The sequence below is a fragment of the Callorhinus ursinus genome, unplaced genomic scaffold (assembly GCF_003265705.2).
Source record: "Callorhinus ursinus isolate GAN/ISIS: 27379988/994484 unplaced genomic scaffold, GSC_fseal_2.0 scaffold2, whole genome shotgun sequence".
NCBI lineage: Eukaryota > Metazoa > Chordata > Mammalia > Carnivora > Otariidae > Callorhinus > Callorhinus ursinus.
The window spans coordinates 24,491,300-24,511,274 of NW_027397064.1; the positions used below are offsets into that span (position 1 = coordinate 24,491,300).

General features: G+C 39.0%; 1 protein-coding gene across 1 annotated transcript in view; it reads right to left on the minus strand.

The window, feature by feature from the left end:
- The window catches only part of CPS1 (carbamoyl-phosphate synthase 1), a 134,286-nt gene that overhangs the window by 16,371 nt on the left and 97,940 nt on the right, over nucleotides 1-19,975 (minus strand). Inside the window, exons 27-33 of the mRNA XM_025892261.2 lie at nucleotides 15,673-15,867; nucleotides 15,184-15,251; nucleotides 13,201-13,276; nucleotides 7,936-8,013; nucleotides 4,708-4,815; nucleotides 2,973-3,062; nucleotides 1,477-1,647 (exon numbers count right to left, since the gene is read on the minus strand). Of these exons, the coding sequence (XP_025748046.1) occupies nucleotides 1,477-1,647; nucleotides 2,973-3,062; nucleotides 4,708-4,815; nucleotides 7,936-8,013; nucleotides 13,201-13,276; nucleotides 15,184-15,251; nucleotides 15,673-15,867 (786 nt within the window). The remainder of the gene's footprint in view (nucleotides 1-1,476; nucleotides 1,648-2,972; nucleotides 3,063-4,707; nucleotides 4,816-7,935; nucleotides 8,014-13,200; nucleotides 13,277-15,183; nucleotides 15,252-15,672; nucleotides 15,868-19,975) is intronic.

Genomic DNA, 19,975 nt, shown 5'->3' on the forward strand with positions numbered 1-19,975 from the left:
ATACAATGATAAGTAGGAAAGAAGTAAATGGGAAGATACAGTGGATTTTGAAAAAAAGTGTATCTATCCATCAATACTGTTTTTAGTTGGATATTGTTTCATACACATGTGTGTGTGTATATTTCTGTGTCTATGAATTGAGAAACATGAATTTGAAATGATATATAGAATTTCCAGTGGAAAATATTTTTCAGGGCCTTCTACTTATTGGTCTCAAACAAAGAAATCCTATGTATTTTTTTACCTATGTATAATTCCGACTGAAAGCTTTAACAATTTATGTTGTGTCATAGTCTCCAGGAATAAAGTGCCACCCTTCCCCAATATAACAAGTGACATTCCATCTCAATGCACTATAAAATCCAAGTCATCCTAAATTATTAAGCTAAATAAGATTAATAAACATTTTTTGATTTATAGCTTCAACTTAAAGCTTCCACTATAAAAATCAGAAGTCAGAGTCTCAACTGTAACATAATTATGACTGAGGTCACTAGTACATGTAGGAATGGAAATCTTTTGAAGGCATCCAAAATATATAAATGTCACGTAAATATATCACACAATATAAATTGATTCCATCAGATGCTTTTTCTAAAATATTCAAATATATTTATATAGTATCTCACTAATCCTCATGCTTGCCCTGTGAAGTAGTTAAAGGTCATAATTATAAATAATCTGTGCATGGGCATACTGAGTTAGCTAGAGGAGCACAATGGCTTTATTATTAAGGTATTATTAGAAATATAATACATCTATATTGGAATTTAGTGAGCAAATCTTAAACTTTTCTGGCCGATCTTCATAAAGGTGCCATCAATTTCATTCCCTTCATGGCACCACCGTGAACAGCAACTGCTACTTCAACTTTCAAGTGGAAAATTGTGCTGCTGAAGAAAATAGGAACTAAGCAAGGTGGCCAAGGTAGTTAGAATTTAACCAACTCCACAGGGTAACACTTTTACAAGATCCATGCATTCCTGAAGTCTTGGAACAATTCCAAAGGGGCACAATTCAAGCCTTATCCTAACAAAATATGCCCAGAATTTCTGTTTACGAACTAAACCGACACCACCGTTATCAGTCGCATTAACATAGTTTATAATTCACTCAGCTAGTTGGTTTTGAAGTTATGTAATTCTAAATGATTTTTTGTTATTTTTCAAATGGATAAAATATCATATAAAGTTGCCTGTGTGCATTATACAAAGGAAACACCGTAAATCCCTGGTCCGGCACTTCAGTTAGAAGGTTCATGAAGTATCAAAATTATTTTTTTTTACTTCTTTTTTGAAGTTTTTTTAAAAAAGTAAGCCCCCAATGTGGGGCTTGAACTCATGACCCTCAGATCAAGTCACATGCTCTACTACTGACTGAGCCAGCCAGGCATCCCTCAAGATTATTTTTGATGAAAAATTGTTCCTTTAATTTCTTGAAACTTAAAAAATGACTAATAGATTTTTTTAATGTTACCTTAATTGCAACATAGTCAGCAGGAATTATGGGATGGTCCAATGTGGGAAGAGGTTTCTCATCAATGCTCTCTCCAATCATCACCTTGGTGGCCACATCAATGAAGTCTACCCCCAGTGTCTTAGAAACAAAGGGGAAGGATCGAGAAGCTCTCAGGTTACACTCAATCACCTGGAGAAATAACAAAATTCAAAAAAAGAGAAAGGATGGTGAGAGCCAATGACAACATATTAACATTCTCCCTGGCACCTGGGTTCTAGCTGTTTTTCACTGGGGTCAGCTCTTCTTTTACCAGCCTCTTCCTTCTCTCCCCACTGCTTGCACTTTTGCTAACCAGTTTCTTTTTAGTCGGTATCTTTGAATTCTGACTTTCTTCCATCCACTTTCCACAACTTCATCCCCACACACCGCTAATGGATTTTAATGCAGAACTCAGATAATGCCACATCCCTACCAAAAAGCCTTCACTGGGTTTCCACTGGCCATCAGATGAAAGTCTGGTCCTTGAAGGCTTTTTATTCATTTGCCTCGATATATCTCTCTATGTTATCTTGTACCATTTCCCTGACCCCAATTTTATTTTCCAAGTTTGACTTGCACTATTTCCCTAGAAAAATGATCTTGCTAAACTGAACTAGTCGCTATCTCCTAAAATGTGCCAAATTTTCTCTTAGATGTTCTATGTGTAATGTCCTCTCTACCTTCCTTTGCTTGTCAAAATTCCAACCATTCTTTAAGATCCAGCTTAAAATACAAAATCTCCCTTGAAACCCACCCCAAACCGGGTATATGACACTCAAATACATGCTCAGGCACACACATGCACATGTGTGTGTACGCACACGCGCACACACACACAAACACACTAGGAGATATGCTCTCTCTGTTCTATGATGCCAATACCATGTATTTGTACATTCCTTCCAGCAGCTATTATATTCTAACTTATGTTATAGTTGTCTACAAAGTCATCTTCCCAGTTCTCGCCAAACTGAGTATCTTTAAGAGCAAAGACTGTGGCTTATACATCTTTATTGCCACCATATGATTTCACATAGTAGATGCTGCTGAACCAATACTGGTTACTGATTGGTTACATTAAATAGCGACTAAATTAATTAAGACTAGTCTAGTTGATTTAACATTTTTTGTATGTAAATAGTATCTAAAACTTCAGTGTATACAATTGATGACTATTCTACACATTCAGATAGTCATTGCGTCCATCTCTACTGTACTGTAGATGGCAGACAGCGATCCTCTTTCCAGTGGATCAGAGTGCTTTCCAGAACTGGGACTGACATAGCAGTGCCACCAAGGACCTCTGCCTTCAAACAAGGCAGGCATTATATGCTGTGCAACAAGCCACACTCAGACATGAATAGCTGCAGGAGTCTCAGCTACTCTGTCTGAGCTCACCAAGATTACCAGAGGGACACAAAACAACATAACCTAACACAGCTTCGTGTCCTCTCAAGCACCTTGGCATTTCTTACCAAGACATCGTTTCCTTTGACAAGAAACTGGACGTTGAATGGGCCAGAGATGGCAAAAGCCTTTGCAATCTTTCGGGTAGCATCCTTCACCTAGATCAAAAGGACAATAACATAGAGCTAAAGAGCATACCTTGGTTAGAAAACACCACAAACTTAGATTTCTTTAATTTCTCTTGACATAGAGCTACACCTCCACTAATAACAGTAACAGTCATAATGGCAATAATAATAATAATAATAATAATAATAATAGAAGCCACTAGCAGGCATCTATCAATAAAATAATAATACATACTAAATATTCATAACAAACTAGCAAGGAGAAGAACAAATAATTTTACAAAATTATCTTTCTGCCAAATGTCCCTATCTACCTGCCGTTGTATACTCTGGTTTTACTTTGAGGGCTAAATGGAATTCTTTCAGTCCAGTTGCTTCAGCACCAGAAACTGCAGTCCAAACTTCCTATCACTCTCCTGACCTACCTGCTGAGAAGAGCAGGCCCTGAAATTACATGGCACTGCAAAGAGACCAGAGACACTGCTTTGATGTGCTTTTCTGCTGCCCTGGACTCTACCTGGGTAGATAGTATGGTCAGAAAGAAAATACGTTTCCTTGCCAGGAAGCTCTGCATGTCAAATAGATGAATCCCTGCATCCAACCAGAGCCAGAAGGTACCCATGCAATGAGGGGCCACTGACAGCAAGAAACAAGAGCTCCTCATTCATTACTTTTACAAGAGTGATTTGGCAACTTAGTTGGTCATAAAAGGGAGCAGGGTCCATGGCACATCAAACTCTGAGAGATCTGGAAAAATCTGAGTTCTTGAGGTCATTTATACCGACATGATCAACCAAAGCACACTTGAAATCCAGGGATGTGGTTCTCTTAGGCAGCTGGTGTTACAACATGCCCTGCTACCTTCACATCTAGAACAAGGTAAGATCTTCAGAATCCAGCCCAAAGTACAGCCAGACAGACAGACTACCTAGATTCGGATGGCCCAGGATTATTGGTAAGGCTCACTGAACAAGCCAAGCCTGACCTAACATACCTAAAGAGTAAAGGAACATCCACATTAATTATTTAAGATGATGGTCTCCGAGGCCACCTAGCAGTGCATATTGAGTACTGAGGCATCATTCCTGGGAAGGTCTTTAAAGCGATGGTTCCAAAAGAGAGGTTGAAAGAGACATGTCAGAAAGTGCTGATTGGAGATGAGGGTAAGGGAGGATATTGAAAACATAGGTTCCAAAATGTTCCTACATGATTGCTGCATACCTGCTTCTAATTGAGAAGCATAGCTTTATATGCTACTCATCTAAGTGGCTCTCAAACATGAGAACCATCTGCAGCAGTGTTCTCCAGATGGGGTCCCTAGGTCCGCAGCAGCAACATCACTTGGGGAGTTGTTAAAAATGCAAATTTGGGGGCCCTGCTCAGAACTACTGAGTCAGAAGCTGGGGATGGAGTCCAGCAGTCTGTAGATTAGCAAGTTCCCCAGGTTGTTATGACACCACTGAAGGTCAAGAACCACCGCACTAGCACACAACCAAGTGGGCTCAAGAGGGCAGGAAGGAAATTATTATCTCTAAAACACCCAGCAGACTCAGAGCAAGAAAGTTCCCTTCATAATTACATTTTGCCCGGGGCATGTCCTACATTGCTACCTAGTTAAAAAAAAAAATTTTTATCTTTGCTTTTTCCCCTTCCACTTTTCTTGATAAATGATGACCTTTTCAATGGCTCCTTGGCTGATGGTTTGTGTGGGCAGCATCAGAGTAGCATCTCCTGAGTGGACACCTGCATCTTCCACATGTTCAGACATAGCGTGGGAGATAACCTGGCCGAAAGAAGATTTTAGAAAGAGTTGTCAGGTACCTTACTTCAATGAAGCTGCCTCCCACCTCCCCACCCGCCATATCCTAACAGATGCCTGGAGCATTGACCAGTTTCTTTTTGAGCCCTTGACGAGGGAATACATAGAGGCCTGCATGTAGACGTCACTACCTCCCTGTGCAGTGACAGACGGCCCCCGGGGCAGCTGACAGTGGCTGAGCTGACCTCCCTCCTCCATCAATTAGAATGGGTTCGAATCAGGAAAAGAAGACAACTGAACTGACTCAGGTTGACTTTTAAGAACGAATAGGAAACAGACCCGTACCTCTGAAACAAATAAGGCATTATATGTTAAAAAAGAAGAAGAAGAAGAAGAAGAAGAAGAAGAAGAAGAAGACGACGACGACGGTAGGAAGGGAAAAATGGGGGGGAAATTGGAGGGGGAGACGAACCATGAGAGACTATGGACTCTGAGAAACAAACTGAGGGTTCTAGAGGGGAGGGGGGTGAGGGGATGGGTTAGCCTGGTGATGGGTATTAAAGAGGGCACGTTCTGCATGGAGCACTGGGTGTTATACACAAACAATGAATCATGGAACACTACATCAAAAACTAATGAGGTAGGGGGCGCCTGGGTGGCTCAGTTGGTTAAGCGACTGCCTTCGGCTCAGGTCATGATCCTGGAGTCCCGGGATCGAGTCCCGCATCGGGCTCCCTGCTCAGCGGGGAGTCTGCCTCTCCCTCTGACCCTCCCCCCTCTCATGTGCTCTCTCTCTCTCTCTCATTCTCGCTCTCTCAAATAAATAAATAAATAAAACCTTTAAAAAAAAAAAAAAAAACTAATGAGGTAATGTATGGTGATTAACAGAACATAATTAAATTAAAAAAAAAAGAAAGAATAGGAAAATAAAGCATTTGGGAGGCACTGGAGGGATCTTTATCTTTCCCTTCCAGATTAGGTTTTAGACACTGGAAAAGAAACAATGGAAGAGGTAAATATCTAGTGAGGTGCATGTGTAACTTAGGTGGACCAGGAAGAAGACTTAAGATCTGGAGCAAGAGATTTTTAAATTGAAATTTGAGAAAGAAGGGGAAGCAAGAAAAAAATATCCTTATCTTCTCTTACAGGTAAGGAAACTAAGGCAAGATAAGAAGAAATAATCCAAGTGCATGTGACTACTGCATGGCCAAGTCAGATTTGAAGACCTTATCTGTCACATTCCAAAGTTTATGGTCTCAATCATCATAACCTGAATGCTAACACTATGTGTGTCTTTGGGAAATGATAAAGCTGACAGTCAATGGAAAATAATTGGGTAACTGTAAAAGACTTAAATAAATTACAGAGATAATTTTTTTTATCAGATTTATAAATGACTTTAAAGCAGAGTGGCATTTGAGTCTCCTGCTGTCACTTACCAGCTCTGTGACCTGGGCAAGGTACTTTATCTATTCAACCTTGGTTTCTGATAAGGCAGTACTAACAATGGTATCAGTCTCATAGTGTGTTTGTAAGGATAAGAGAGAACACATATACAGTGTCTGACATGGTATTTAGTGCATAGTAAGCATTCAAATTTTTTTATAGTGTCTAGAAAGGGGGAGGCAACACTCCCACCAAGCTCCGAAAAAAATCATAGTATAGCTGATGTACTATGTCCATTTAGGAGTGTGACTATTTAAAAATTATGTGAATAACCTGGAACATTTCCAAAAGAAGGAGTCCAGGATGATAAGCAATGGTTGATGTCTGAGAGAAACTTAGATGAAGAGCATATCCTAGCAAGTTGGAGCCAAATCAGGCCAACAGACCAGCATTATATTTGAAAAACCACAAACATCTCTAGGCTAGTCTTACATTCTCCACATTGACATTGGTATGCTCACATCCCTCTCATTTTATACCTGAGTCTCCAATACTTAAAATGTTGAAAAGCAGGAAAGATTAAACATATGCTTTACAATTCTGGAGGCCAGAAGGTCAGGAATGAAAAAATTCTAGGGAAGCAGACTTTACTTCAAAAGAAGGAATAAGTGAGATGTTATTAGATCTATCTATATAGCTATCTATATCTATCCATCTATCTATCTATATATATGACATCCTTCAATCTGATAACTTTCTGTGCTCTGTATAACCAAAGTTGTTCAACAGAAAATAAGTGACTACTTTCTGGGGATGCTGTGAAGAAAATTCTCATCCTTTGGGGTGTGGGGTTGAAATAAATGATTTCTAAGGGTACTTACACTCAGGATTATATGATTCTGTAGTAAGCAGTCATCACTGCTGTGTGTGTGTGTGTGTGTGTGTGTGTGTGTGTGTATGTAAACAACCCTACTTTGAACTGTTAATCTGGAAGACAAAAAGCCAAAAAGATTTAACATTTTAGTAGTGTTCTGAAGTATCTACAAAGTAGAAAATGAAGGAAAGTTGGGTTTTTTTTAATTTTTCATTAAAGCAAATAAAATGACACGAACTTCCTAAAATGTAACTTCCTATATTTCAAGATAAATCATAAATACCTTATTAGTACAACTAGCAAACTAAAGGAAAGCATTCTTCACATTGTCATTTTTCCCTGAAGTTGGAGGCATTCATTGTACTAGCAATACAAGATGTGATTTGGTAAGCTAATTTTATGTTATTATCCTTACCCACCCTACTCTGTTTAGTTTTGTCTTTATTAACACAATAAAAAGGTGGAGGCTGGGAAATCAAGAGAGGAGAAAAACTAGGGATTCAATTAGGAACTTCAGAAAGACAAGTATTGGATGTTTTTATAATACTCATTGAAACATAAAAGGAAACCCACAGACAAAAGAAAATGAGAGAGAAAAATCTATTCAAAAAGAATGATGAGTATAGGATGATAATTAATTTTGAATATCATCAAAGAGAAATTCTAACAGTATGAAACACAGGATATACGATACCCATGACACATCAACTAAATTGTTAGTGAATTTGAAAATTTTTTGGACTGAGCAACTCTTCCACTATTTTCAGAGGCCTGTTTTGTGGAAATCATGACCTCTAATCTGTGTTGTTTCAAAACTGCCAAGCAGGGGAAAAGGAAACTTGATGGGAAGGCAGAGACCTCAGAGATGGGGATAAAGCACTTACTCTTCCATCTTTGCCAACAGCATCCATTTCCACTTCCCGGGCCCCCTCAATAAATTTTGTCAGCACCACTGGGTGTTCCTGTCATTGAGGTAAACAGAAGGGCAGAATCCTTAGCTGACATTATGTGTATAGTGTCAAGTAAAAACTGCATACCTTAAGTAAATCCCAGTGTAATACTTGCAAAGACCTTCATGCTAAACATACTACATAAACTCATTAGCTAATTTGTTGGGTAAGAACAAGGTCATTCTCTGCTTTCAGTGAGGCAGAGGGTCTTTCTTCAATCCTGAGTATTCAGTCAACTGAACACGAGTGCTAAAATTTCAAATAATAGACTTTTAAGTGAGTGAGAGGAAAGAGGGGGCTAAAGAGAGGGTCGAATGGGGGAGTTATGAATATTTATTTTAATTATAACTGTGTATTTTTCTTGGTTCGAGTTCTTTCTCTCTTTCTACACTCATCTTTTCCAAGTGCTGCAATTTCCTAAATTAGTTCTCTCTCCATGAGACTGTGAAAGAAATTAGGAGGAAAATCTCATTTTGTTTTGGTTTTGTTAGGTCAAAGATGGAATCCATTACTTGGTACTGACATGCCTTGAACAACTTCTAAAGCATGGCATTTGCAGCATTTCTCTTTATTAATCTTAAAAAACATCCTTCCTTTTCTGCTGTCTAAGACCGGTTTCCTTCTCGAAGTTCTCCCCACTCTCAGTTCCTTCACGACGGCGCAGTGATGCCCTCCACACTGGGACCACTGCTTGCTTTTTCCGGACGAAATGAAGCAGTTGACTGAAGAGTTCCAGGGTTCATGCATCTCTTCTCCTCAAAGCCCCAAGCACCAGCAACCAGCACCACCTGCTTTCTTACCAGACCCTGCTTTTCCCTGTCGCTATGCCTCTCTCCCCCACATGCACTCCACCTTCTCTCCTCAGCCCTCTCATTTCAAGTCTCAAATCATGCCTCAAGACCTGGCACAAAAGCTACCTCCTCCCCTAAGCCTTCCCCAAACACCTCCTTTTCTTCTGAACACAAGCCCCTTTTGGGCACCATCATGGAGTTCACCTCATGCGTATGTGTTAAATTTAATTTATCTTATCTCCTTTAGTAGAACACTTGAAATTGAAAGGAATTTTGTGGAAAATTCAAAAGAACCAGTGTTTTATGCCATCAAGAAGCTTCTCTTTTCTATTAAATGAGGCAAGTTTCCATATTTCCTTTTCTTCAAAAGCCTACTGGACATGCAACTGTTTATTAGCTAAAGGAAAAAAAAAGATTCCTTTCCATCTCTGTTCCTTCTTCTTTAAATATCTGATATTTACTGTAGCAGGCCTACTGGAGCTGTGTTGAGACCTATATGGGATTTTTTTCTAATTTTTGATGATAATATCATGATTTCAAAAAAAAAAAGACAAAGTTTACCAGCTGTCTTAGCTTCTCTAGCCAAGCCTGAGACAGGGATCCTTGTTCAAGTGATTTATGGAGGGAGTTGGAAAAGCAGGATGGGGCAATAAGAAAAAGCTAGTATGTCTATGATCTCAGTGGAGACTCAATTTGGCCTTACCCCACAGGGGCCTCTGGAGGATGAACTGCAACACAGACTAAGTCCCACCTTGAGGCAAAGGTTACTCACTGTCTAGTGTTTTGAGGGTGGTGCTGAGGTGAGGGATCTTGCCTCCTTGTTGATGAAGCTCCCATTTGACTGAGAATAGTTACCCAGAGAAGAAGTACAGCTGGTAAGTGTTATCAGCTATCACAAGAGTTAGGGACAGGTGCTTCCACAGGTAAAGGAATCTGAGTGGGCCAACAACGGCATCCACCATCCTGGCCATTTGGACAAATCTATGAAATAGGCCTTACCATGTTGAGAAAGAAAATCTCTTAGTAAATTTCGATCTTTCTGCAACATTATACATTGTTGGCCTTGATATCCATAAACTACCTTTTCCTGCTTCTTTGTCAGGCTCCTTCATGTTTCCTCTACTCAGCCCTTAAATGCTGGTATCCCTCTTGTCTCTGTCTTAATTATTCCACTTCCTCTGTTCTCTCTCCTTGGTGATTGCTTCCATCATCAAAACTCTAACTAAAATGATATGCTATTTATTTCCAAAACTATATGTACATCTCTATCGCTAGACATGACCTTGATTCTCAATTTAAAAATCGGTATAACCCACTGCTTTTGAAGCATCTGCACCTGGATTTCTCACAGGCACCTTATACAAAAGGTCAAATATTAAATATAGGATTTCCTTCTCTAAAATTTCTCCTTCTCATGTTACCTATTGTAATAAATGGTACCACCACCCATCTAGCTGTCCAAGGCAGAAGCTCAGGAGTCATCCTTTATCCGATACACTTTTACCCTCTACCTCCATGCACTCACTAATTGCCTTCAGTGAACATTCTAAATATTCTAGAATACATGTACGTCTTTTTTATCTTTACTATCCTCACTCTGCTCCAAGGTGCTGCCATCTCTACCCTGGGCTACAGCAATAGCCCCTAATGTTTTTCCATGAATGCAGTCTGGCCCCAAACTCATTATAACTGACAAGGTTCTCCTTATCTATTCCCTGCCTACTCTTATCTACTCTTCCACCATGGAAGTGTTCTATCAGTTTCTAGAAACTCCATTCTCTTTCTCAGCTTTGACCCTTTACCTGTGCTGTCCCTTCTTCCTACTCACACCCACAATGTAAACCTTTCAACCAGTTAATTCTAAATCAACCATTTTAAATTAAGTTAAAAAGCCCTTCTTTAGAAGGGGAACCCTCCTACACTGTTGGTGGGAATGCAAGCTGGTGCAGCCACTCTGGAAAACAGTATGGAGGTTCCTCAAACAGTTGAAAATAGAGCTACCACATGATCCAGCAATTGCACTACTGGGTGTTTACTACAAAGATACAAATGTAGGGATCCGAAGGGGTATGTGCACCCCAAGGTTTATAGCAGCAATGTCCACAATAGCCAAACTGTGGAAAGAGCCAAGATGTCCATCGACAGATGAATGGATAAAGAAGATGTGGTATATATACACAATGGAATATTATGCAGCCATCAAAAGGAATGAGATCTTGCCATTTGCAGCGACGTGGATGGAACTGGAGGGTGTTATGCTGAGTGAAATAAGTCAATCAGAGAAAGACATGTATCATATGACCTCACTGATATGAGGAATTCTTAATCTCAGGAAACAAACTGAGTTTTGCTGAGTGGTGGGGGGTGGGAGGGATGGGGTGGCTGGGTGATAGACATTGGGTAGGGTATGTGCTATGGTGAGCACTGTGAATTGTGCAAGACTGTTGAATCACAGATCTGTACTTCTGAAACAAATAATGCAACATATGTTAGGAAAAAAGAAAAAGAAGAAGATAGCAGAAGGGGAAGAATGAAGGGGAGTAAGTCGGAGGGGGAGATGAACCATGAGAGACGATGGACTCTGAAAAACAAACTGAGGGTTCTAGAGGGGAGGGGGGTGGGGGGATGGGTTAGCCTGGTGATGGGTATTGAGGGCACATCCTGCGTGGAGCACTGGGTGTTAGGCACAAACAACGAATCATGGAACACTACATCAAGAACTGATGATGTAACGTATAGTGATTAACATAACAATAAAAACTAAAAAAAAATACCTAAAATCTAAAAAAAAAAAGCTCTTTAGGGATGGACCCCAATACATTGACATTCACCCTCAGCATCCTGTATTTTCTTATTGCAATGCTCATTATATTTTATTGTAATTATTTGAATTCTGATGTCCCTAGTAAAGAGTCCTCTGTGAGGGCAGACTGTATCTCTCTTTGTTTGAGTGTATCCCCTGATACTGAGAACGATGCCATTATACAGCAAGTGCTAAACATGAATGAATACATAAATAGATGAATGATTGATGGGGTCTAATTTTATTCTAGAGTCACTGAACTGAGTATCCCAGATTCTGCTGTGTTTTGAAGGGAACACTTGAATCAGAATGTACTCAATCAGGACATCTCCATTATAGACTTTGGTCCAGTAGGGGTTTTACCCATATACTAGCAGAAAAAAATATATTTTTGAAACTCTACTATGAGTAGTTTAAAACTCTTCTATGTGGGATCCAGTATCCCAGGCAGAAAAGAGAGGACACCTGCCTCCTCACTCACCCAGCACAGCTGGGTCTAACTACTCGTGTTTTAAAGGGGGAGCATGCCCAAATCCTTGGCAGGAAGTCAGAGAAGAAGACAGTGTCTTGCTCCAGTCCACATTAATGAAGACTGGTTCCCTGGAGAGATTCCCTCCTCAGCAATCTGACTTTCACACAGAAGTGAATTCAAAATCTACTTGGTTTTCTGTTTTTACACTCTTTGTCTTTCTCACCCTTAATCCTTATCCACTCTCTTCACTGACCCAATGTCCTGGGGAGCAACCACCATACAGAAGGGATGTCTGTCTTCATGAGCAGGAACAGTCCATGCTCGTTCTTCCTCTTTGAAATGCTTCTGACTTCACTCTTTAGCTCCCTCCAAATTCCACTTGCCTAACATCAAACTCTTCTCTATGAGTTGTGCTCTCTCTCTTTAAACATACACACACACACACACCCCCAACAAGCTTCTGAAAGCTTTTAAAAGGCAAACATCACTTTCATCCTTTACAGTACAAGGTCTGCAGATCAATAACCTCCCTGGGTAAATCTTAAATGGATCACACTGAGGTAATACCAAGGGAGAAGTAAAAGCTGAGGGCAATGGAGGAAGGTGGTTGAATCACCACAGAATTATAAACATTTTTATTAACTGACAAATGGAATGTACCAAAATGAGAAAAAGTCAAAAGGTGAACAAAGGGGTTTACTATTAAAATTGGAGGGTTAACTAAGGCAAAGTGTCTCCAAGTGTGAGACTTAAAAACCAGGAAAGCCCTCACTGATACGTGATGAGCTTGGCTGGGCAGTCCTCGAGGCTGGGAGCCCCAGGGATAACTTGATCAGCATCTAACTTATGAACAGACAAGGATGCTTATCCAGCCTAACTCCTGGAGTCTAAAACCAGGTCAATGTTGTGATCAAATATGTACTGGTCTTCTTCGTCTTCCACTAACCCAAAGGATCTAAACACAATTAAATGCATTTGAGTTTTCTTATTCCCATATATAGGAGACTAAGGGGTAGGGAGAGAAAAAAAAAAATAAAGGGAAAACCATCCTGACATAACGTGAAAAGAAAAACATATGAAATAAGATAGCAATTAACAGAAGTAAAAGTCACCAGGAGGAAATCAGACACTACCTGAGACACTCTAGTGGCCTCCTCTAGGAATTTTTTCATCTCATCCTCAGAGAATACCACATTCATGGCCGATCCACTGGAAAGGAGAGGAGGACAGGTCAGTTTCTTTCACCACTTTGGAAGAAAAGCATGCTAGACTTGATTGCTTCTCAGAACAGTTCCAGGCAATCTCTAGCTTCAGTCTGGACTGAGTAAGAAGATGCTTTTTCCCAAATTGAGTCTTTACTCCACTTAATCACCAGAACAATCAGTCAAAATAAAGAGTCACCCAAAATGGGGGTGAGAGCTGTGATGATGTCCAAAGAAAACCACGTAAATATAGAGATAGCAGTATCCCAAAGTTTGTCCTTTCTGATTTCCTGCTTTCACTCGCCTGGTTCCAGGTAATTCTTAAACCTTAACAGAATTCATCCTAGGATCTAGCTATTCTTTTTTTTTTTTTTTTAAGACATTTATTTATTTGAGAGAGAGAGAGTGGGTGGGGGAGAGAGCACAGGGGGAGGGGCAGAGGGAAAGAATCTCAAGCAGACTCCCTGCTGAGTGTGGAGCCTGACACAGGACTTGATCTCAGGACCCTGAGATCATGACCTGAGCCAAAATCAAGAGTCAGACCCTTAACCGAATGAGCCACCCAGGTGCCCCAGGATCTAGCTATTCCTACCCTGTTCCTTCAGAGGTCATTGACAACAGCTGATTTTAACCCACAGGTCTGCTGTCAAAGCAGGTCATTCTACTACCAGCCAGGTCACAAAAGCATAAAATTTTTAGTAACATTTGCAAATATAATGTACAGTATCTGACTGAAAGGCATTCAACTGTGTCCTTCTTATTAATTGCTTGAGAAAGAATGCTGATTTCAATTTATGCTGAATTTTGATATTTTCAAAGTGAGATGGGAAGAAAGAAGGAGGAATAAGAAGAGGGAAAAAATAAGGAAGAAAAATACTACTTTCCACTTCTTTTTAAAAGTAGCATTCTTTACGTTTTCTACTCTATTACATATTTTTGCATAAAGAACTTTCAATGCATAAAGAACTTTAAATAGATGAAGGTCTATTTAAGACAGGAAGGCTAAGTCAATAACATTGATAATTCACAGTATAGGAAACTGGAACAAAGAGACAGATTGCAGAGATGAGAAAGGAAGCACAAGAGTCAAAGCTGTTTTCTGCAACCCTCCCTTAAATGTCTGTGTGTTGTTTAAATTAACTTACATTAATACCTCAAAGAAGAAGTATTATTTGACGGTGATTTACACAAAATGTCATTTAAATAAAAAGGAAGGTTTTCCACCTCATTTCAAATTTTTCATTATTTTAAAGGATCCCATCGCAAATTCCATTTACACTTTCAAATTGTGCACAGCAAATTGTGTTTCTCTTATTATCCCCTGTTCAATGAAGTCGTTCCTTACATGTGGTAACATCTGAAGAGAGTAAGTGATAATTCACAACTTCTCCTTTGATGATAGAACTTCGTTCCAAAGTTTAATATAAAAGATCCTCACTATCCCTGTCCCTCACCATTATAATTCATCTACTAAAAAATGTGATCTCAAAAACTCAAAAATTCAAACCAGAGGCACCATCGGAAGGTGCTGACAACGGTCAGAGATAAGCTGCCATTTCTGCTTACTAGAAAACAGATACTGGAAAGAGATGTCCCAGGTTTGTTCTGGTTTTGCTTTTTGGGTTTTTGAAATTGTTCTCTTCTCTAATGTAAAACTATCCTCCCTCAGTTTGGCAACGAGATGCCCTAAGCCATGCTTCTAAGATGGAGGACTGTGGACTCTTATTCCGCCCTCTGAAAGAAAAGCAGTAGGCTGAAGAACCATGCATAGGTCCTCACTCTGGCCATGTTGGTTTGGGGACTGTGGACGGATTTACAAATCACTACACATCAAAGCCAAGTGCTATTAGCATACAGCACACAGTTCTGTATCTACTGATTTTTAAATCATTACCGTGGAAAACAACACATTACCTCAAAACATAGGAAGGTCTCAACAAGCAGGGGTAGCCCACAGACTTTGCAAATTCCAGTGCTTCATTCTAATTGATAGAAACAACAACAAAAAAGTGCATGAATAGTTTAAAATACTCAGTAGAACTGCAGAAAGGCATCTTTAGAACAAATGGTAACACAACTCTTTTTATTCTTCCTCTCAAAAGACACCATTAAAATGTAAATTGGACATTGAAACATATAAAATTCCTAGTTTCTAATTGTAAATATCAATCAAGCTCTAAAATAGTTTGAACAGTTTTCATTGTCCGAATCTTAATGAGAATACTCTTAACAATTTATAACCAGCATTTAACTGCAATCATGGAAATACACCAACTTTAAAGCAAAGTCACTGAGCATAAGTGCCTTCTATCTGCCCTGAAGTTCACATCTGCAATAGTTAACATTCAGGTTACAACTCTTCAAAAGCGAACATTAAAAACAGACAAGTGTTTCTCTCCTTACCAAAGTGTTAACGGCCTTCCAGGGTGCCTGAGCCACCTTCAGCTCATCCAAGACAGCTGAGAAGATGGAGCGATCCTCGGCCCTGTCGATCTGCAGAGGGCTCGTGCCCATGATCTTGACACCATTCTTGTACAGAGGGACTGCCAGGTTGTTTGGAATCTGACCCCCAACTGAGATGATGCAGCCCCCACATGCCTGGACAAGACACCACAATATAAGCCGTAGGGGTCACTTCACGATGAATGAGCAACTGCTTCACATGTTGTGATCGTTTCACGTCTCCCATCAATAGGCAATATTAAGTTATGCCCCCAAAGAGGGTGCCTGGGTGGCTCAGTTGGTTAAGTGACTGCCTTCGACTCAGGTCATGATCCTGGAGTCCCGGGATCGAGTCCCGCATCGGGCTTCCTGCTCAGCAGGGAGTCTGCTTCTCCCTCTGACCCTCTTCCCTCTCATGCTTTCTATCTCTCATTCTCTCTCACTCTCTCAAATAAATAAATAAAATCTTAAAAAAAAATAAAAATTAAAAAATTAAAAAAAAGTTATGCCCCCAAAGAGATAAACAAACTTTGTTCTTACTTTCCAGGCACTTACCTGCTAAAATCTACGTGAGAGTTCCATACAACTACATATGATTACCACATCAGACTTCCACACAACTACACATGAATGTGTGACATTGACGTGCATGACGATTAGAAAAAGGAAATCAAGACAATTAATATTTTCACCATGTACTCTACTGTAATCAAGTGCTGCTTGGACTACTGCTGCAATTTCCGAAACGGACATAGATCTTTCCTTCTAACGCTCACCTCTCCTGTTCCTTTCCACCCCAGCCCTTCACATTCAGATTAATCATCCTACGAAACTGATTCACCGAGTCACTCCTGTGTGAGTTGAAGCTTTGAGTTCTCCAAAGTTTCCCGATGCCTAAAGGACAAAGTGCAAGCTCATCACCATCAATAAGACAATGAAGGGTCTCCAGCCTTTTTTGTCACCATTCTTCTCAGCACCAAGAAGACCTCCTACTCAGTGTCCCCAACTATGTGCACTCCCACTAGCAAGCTTTCTGCCCACTTTACCTTACCCTGCCTTTGTTACTTCTCACCTTTTTCCCTCTCTCTTATCTAAACTCCACCATCTCTACACTACAGTCCATTCTAAATCCTACCTCCCATTTTTACATCCTCTCTCCTTTACGGTTACCTTGGCTCTTGTCTGCAGTACCCAGTAACAGATTTTAGTCCCTGTTTCCTTCCTATTTGCCCTACAAGCAGTGTCTGAATCTTTAACCTTAATCTCCTATTAGGAGTCAAAACTTCCAGATTTTTTTTTAAAGATTTTATTTAGTTATTTGACAGAGACCGCGAGAGAGGGATCACCAAGCAGGAGGAGCTAGAGAGGGAGAAGCAGGCTCCCTGCTGAGCAGGGAACCTGATGGGGGACTCGATCCCAGGACCCTGGGATCATGACTCGAGCTGAAGGCAGACACTTAACGACTAAGCCACTCAGGCGCCCCAAAACTTCCAGATTTAAAAAAAAAAAAGAAGTTCCTTCCCATCTTAATTCCCTCCAACACTCAGTCCTCATGTCTGTAAAATTAGAATAATATCTGTCTGCTTCACAAGGTCACTATATAAGTTAAATAAGATAATAAACATTAAAGGCCTTACAAATTATAAGTGCATAAAACACTGTTATTAATATCGGAAAATATTATTATATCTGATAGATCACTGATCTTGGAATAATTTGTATTTGCCTTAATAACCTACCAATGAATATTGGAACTGCTGAAGTAATAGATATGTACCAAATGTATTTTATCATTATTTGAAATAATTCTGGAATAGTCTTAAAAGGGATAAAAGCTTATTTCTCTTTGATGAGAGCAGTGATAGTAGTGCCTAAGCAAACACCCTACCACTGAGTACTTAAATGCCTTGTGAACAGTATGGAAAACAATAATCCACAGTTCTGCATATTTATAAGTGCACCTAAGCTGCTTTTATCATTTTTTATGTTCAATATACATCTTCGCAAAACCTTTAAGAAGATTTATTCTTTGTACTATAATAATATTTTTATTTGTTTATTATTTTTAGTTTATTAGCAGAGTTAATATTTTAGAGGCTTAAAAACTAATTCTTCAATTAAATGTATACAAAGATTTCTTATGTGAAACACTTCAACATAATTTCTAAAATAAAAAGAGAAGTAACAACCTGTGAGCAAAAATTGGGGTCCATTGCACTAAATGGGAGCTCAAAGTTGAGTGAAAAGTCTTTAATAAAAATACTAACATTTTTCAAAATGTTCTATGAAATTGCTTTTTATTTTTCAACAAATTAGCAACTTTCAAAACAGTAATAATATAAACCGCTACTATTCCTTAGGGATATTATTATTTGCCCTACACCATCTGTTTTGACCTTCACTGTATCCCTCTGAGGCAGTTATTACTCTCCCCATTTTACAGCTAAAGAAACTGAGGCTCGGTGAAGGTTAAATGACTTGGCCATATTTCCAATCTAGCAAATACAGCCTAGTACTAGAACTCAATTCTCCACACTGCAAAGCAGCTATGTTTAACTAATAAACCAAATCTTTGAATCTTAAGCTAACTCTATTTTTCGGCCTGATTTCAAGGGTAGTTACTGTTAGAGGTTGCAAGAAGAGCTATTTCTAAAACATTCTTTTTGAAAAGTGGTAGAAAAACTTCCTCTGCAAAACCCCATTCTCATCATTGACTCCAGAAATAAAGATCATCCCTGGAAAGACAAGTACATTCACAGGATGTTTCAGAGCAATGGTTGATGATGTAGTGTAGTTTTGCCCACGCAGCAAAAGGAAGTCAGTACAAGAGAACATGTTTGTAGGATGAAGTTAATATAGGACAGTTTTGTGGAAGAATTCATCTTAAATTGGCCCCAACTGCAAGCACAGAACTAGCAGGGACTTAAGGAGAAGAACTTGGTTTCCCACATGGGTAAATTATCATTACCATAATCACTTAAGCCTCAATAGTTTTAAATAACTCACTGACATAAAATATTCTAAAATTCAGATTTGTTTCACAGATTTCTAAATACTTTAGGCTGAAAATAATTCCATCAGGGTCCCAAAGTTCCACTGACCTTACCTGGATTTGTTTGTATCTTTTTCCTCAGTTTAGTTTCCTATTTTTTTTTAACTTAGTATCACTAAGCTAAGACAACACCACACAAGAATATTTCTGAAACAGTATTCAAATGCAATCACACCACAAATGTATTTTTAGTACTTTGGTTTGTCCTTATTTTCATGGGCAAATTAAATGCTATATTATAGACAGAATGCAAGAGAGAAGATATATCTTACTAACAGAAGTAACATTTAATTCATTAAAAGATGACCCTGATTTTTGTAGTTTCGTGTATTATCTCTAATTTACAAAACTCTACTCTTTGTACATCTGTCTGTGAGATTGATTTATTATCTTAACTGTGCTTTATTATCTTAGTAATTCACATTTTAGTAAAACATTTTCAATACTTTAGGCAGACCCTTAAGATTATATTTAATTACAGTTAAATCAAATGCTAGGAATGAAACCCAATTCTAGTTTAGAGTCACGCAATCTCTAATGGGTTTTGTCTACATTAATCAATGTTTGTCATTCATTCATTTAACTCAGATTGTGTTATAGAGATGCCATTGTATATGTATATACGTATAGCATTAGGTGTTAAAAATAGAACAATTACATCAGTAATCAGAGTAAATTTTTATGGGGTATGATCCAGTAAATTATTCATAAATCAAGAAAAATTAAGGACTCAAACTAGACAGGGACATCATAAGGTCTCAGGTATATTGCCTGGCATTTTTAGACTCAATCTGGTTTTTAATGAAGAAATTTAAAAAAAAATGAGAAATGGGTCTTATGTGGATCCGGGATATAGAAGAAAATTAATGTTCATTTATATAACTTTTCAAACCATGAGATCAAGAGTTCATGCTCTATTGACTGAGTCAGCCTGCTTTACTCACAGGGCATGTCACTTTTCTGACACCCCCCCCTTTATGTTTTCTTTAGAAGTGCATCCTTATTGCCATGGGAATACCATTGGTCCTGAACTAGACCAAGAGACCTATCATCCTATGTAGCTATGTACCTTATTGCCCTTCTAAAGTGACTCAAATGTGTGCTTTTGAGTAAGTTTAGATGTGCTTCCAATTTTCTGCAGATTTACTACTGAATGTCTCAGTGCCTTTAGCATCACTAGGGACACCCACAGATGGATTATGGCAGTCTCCT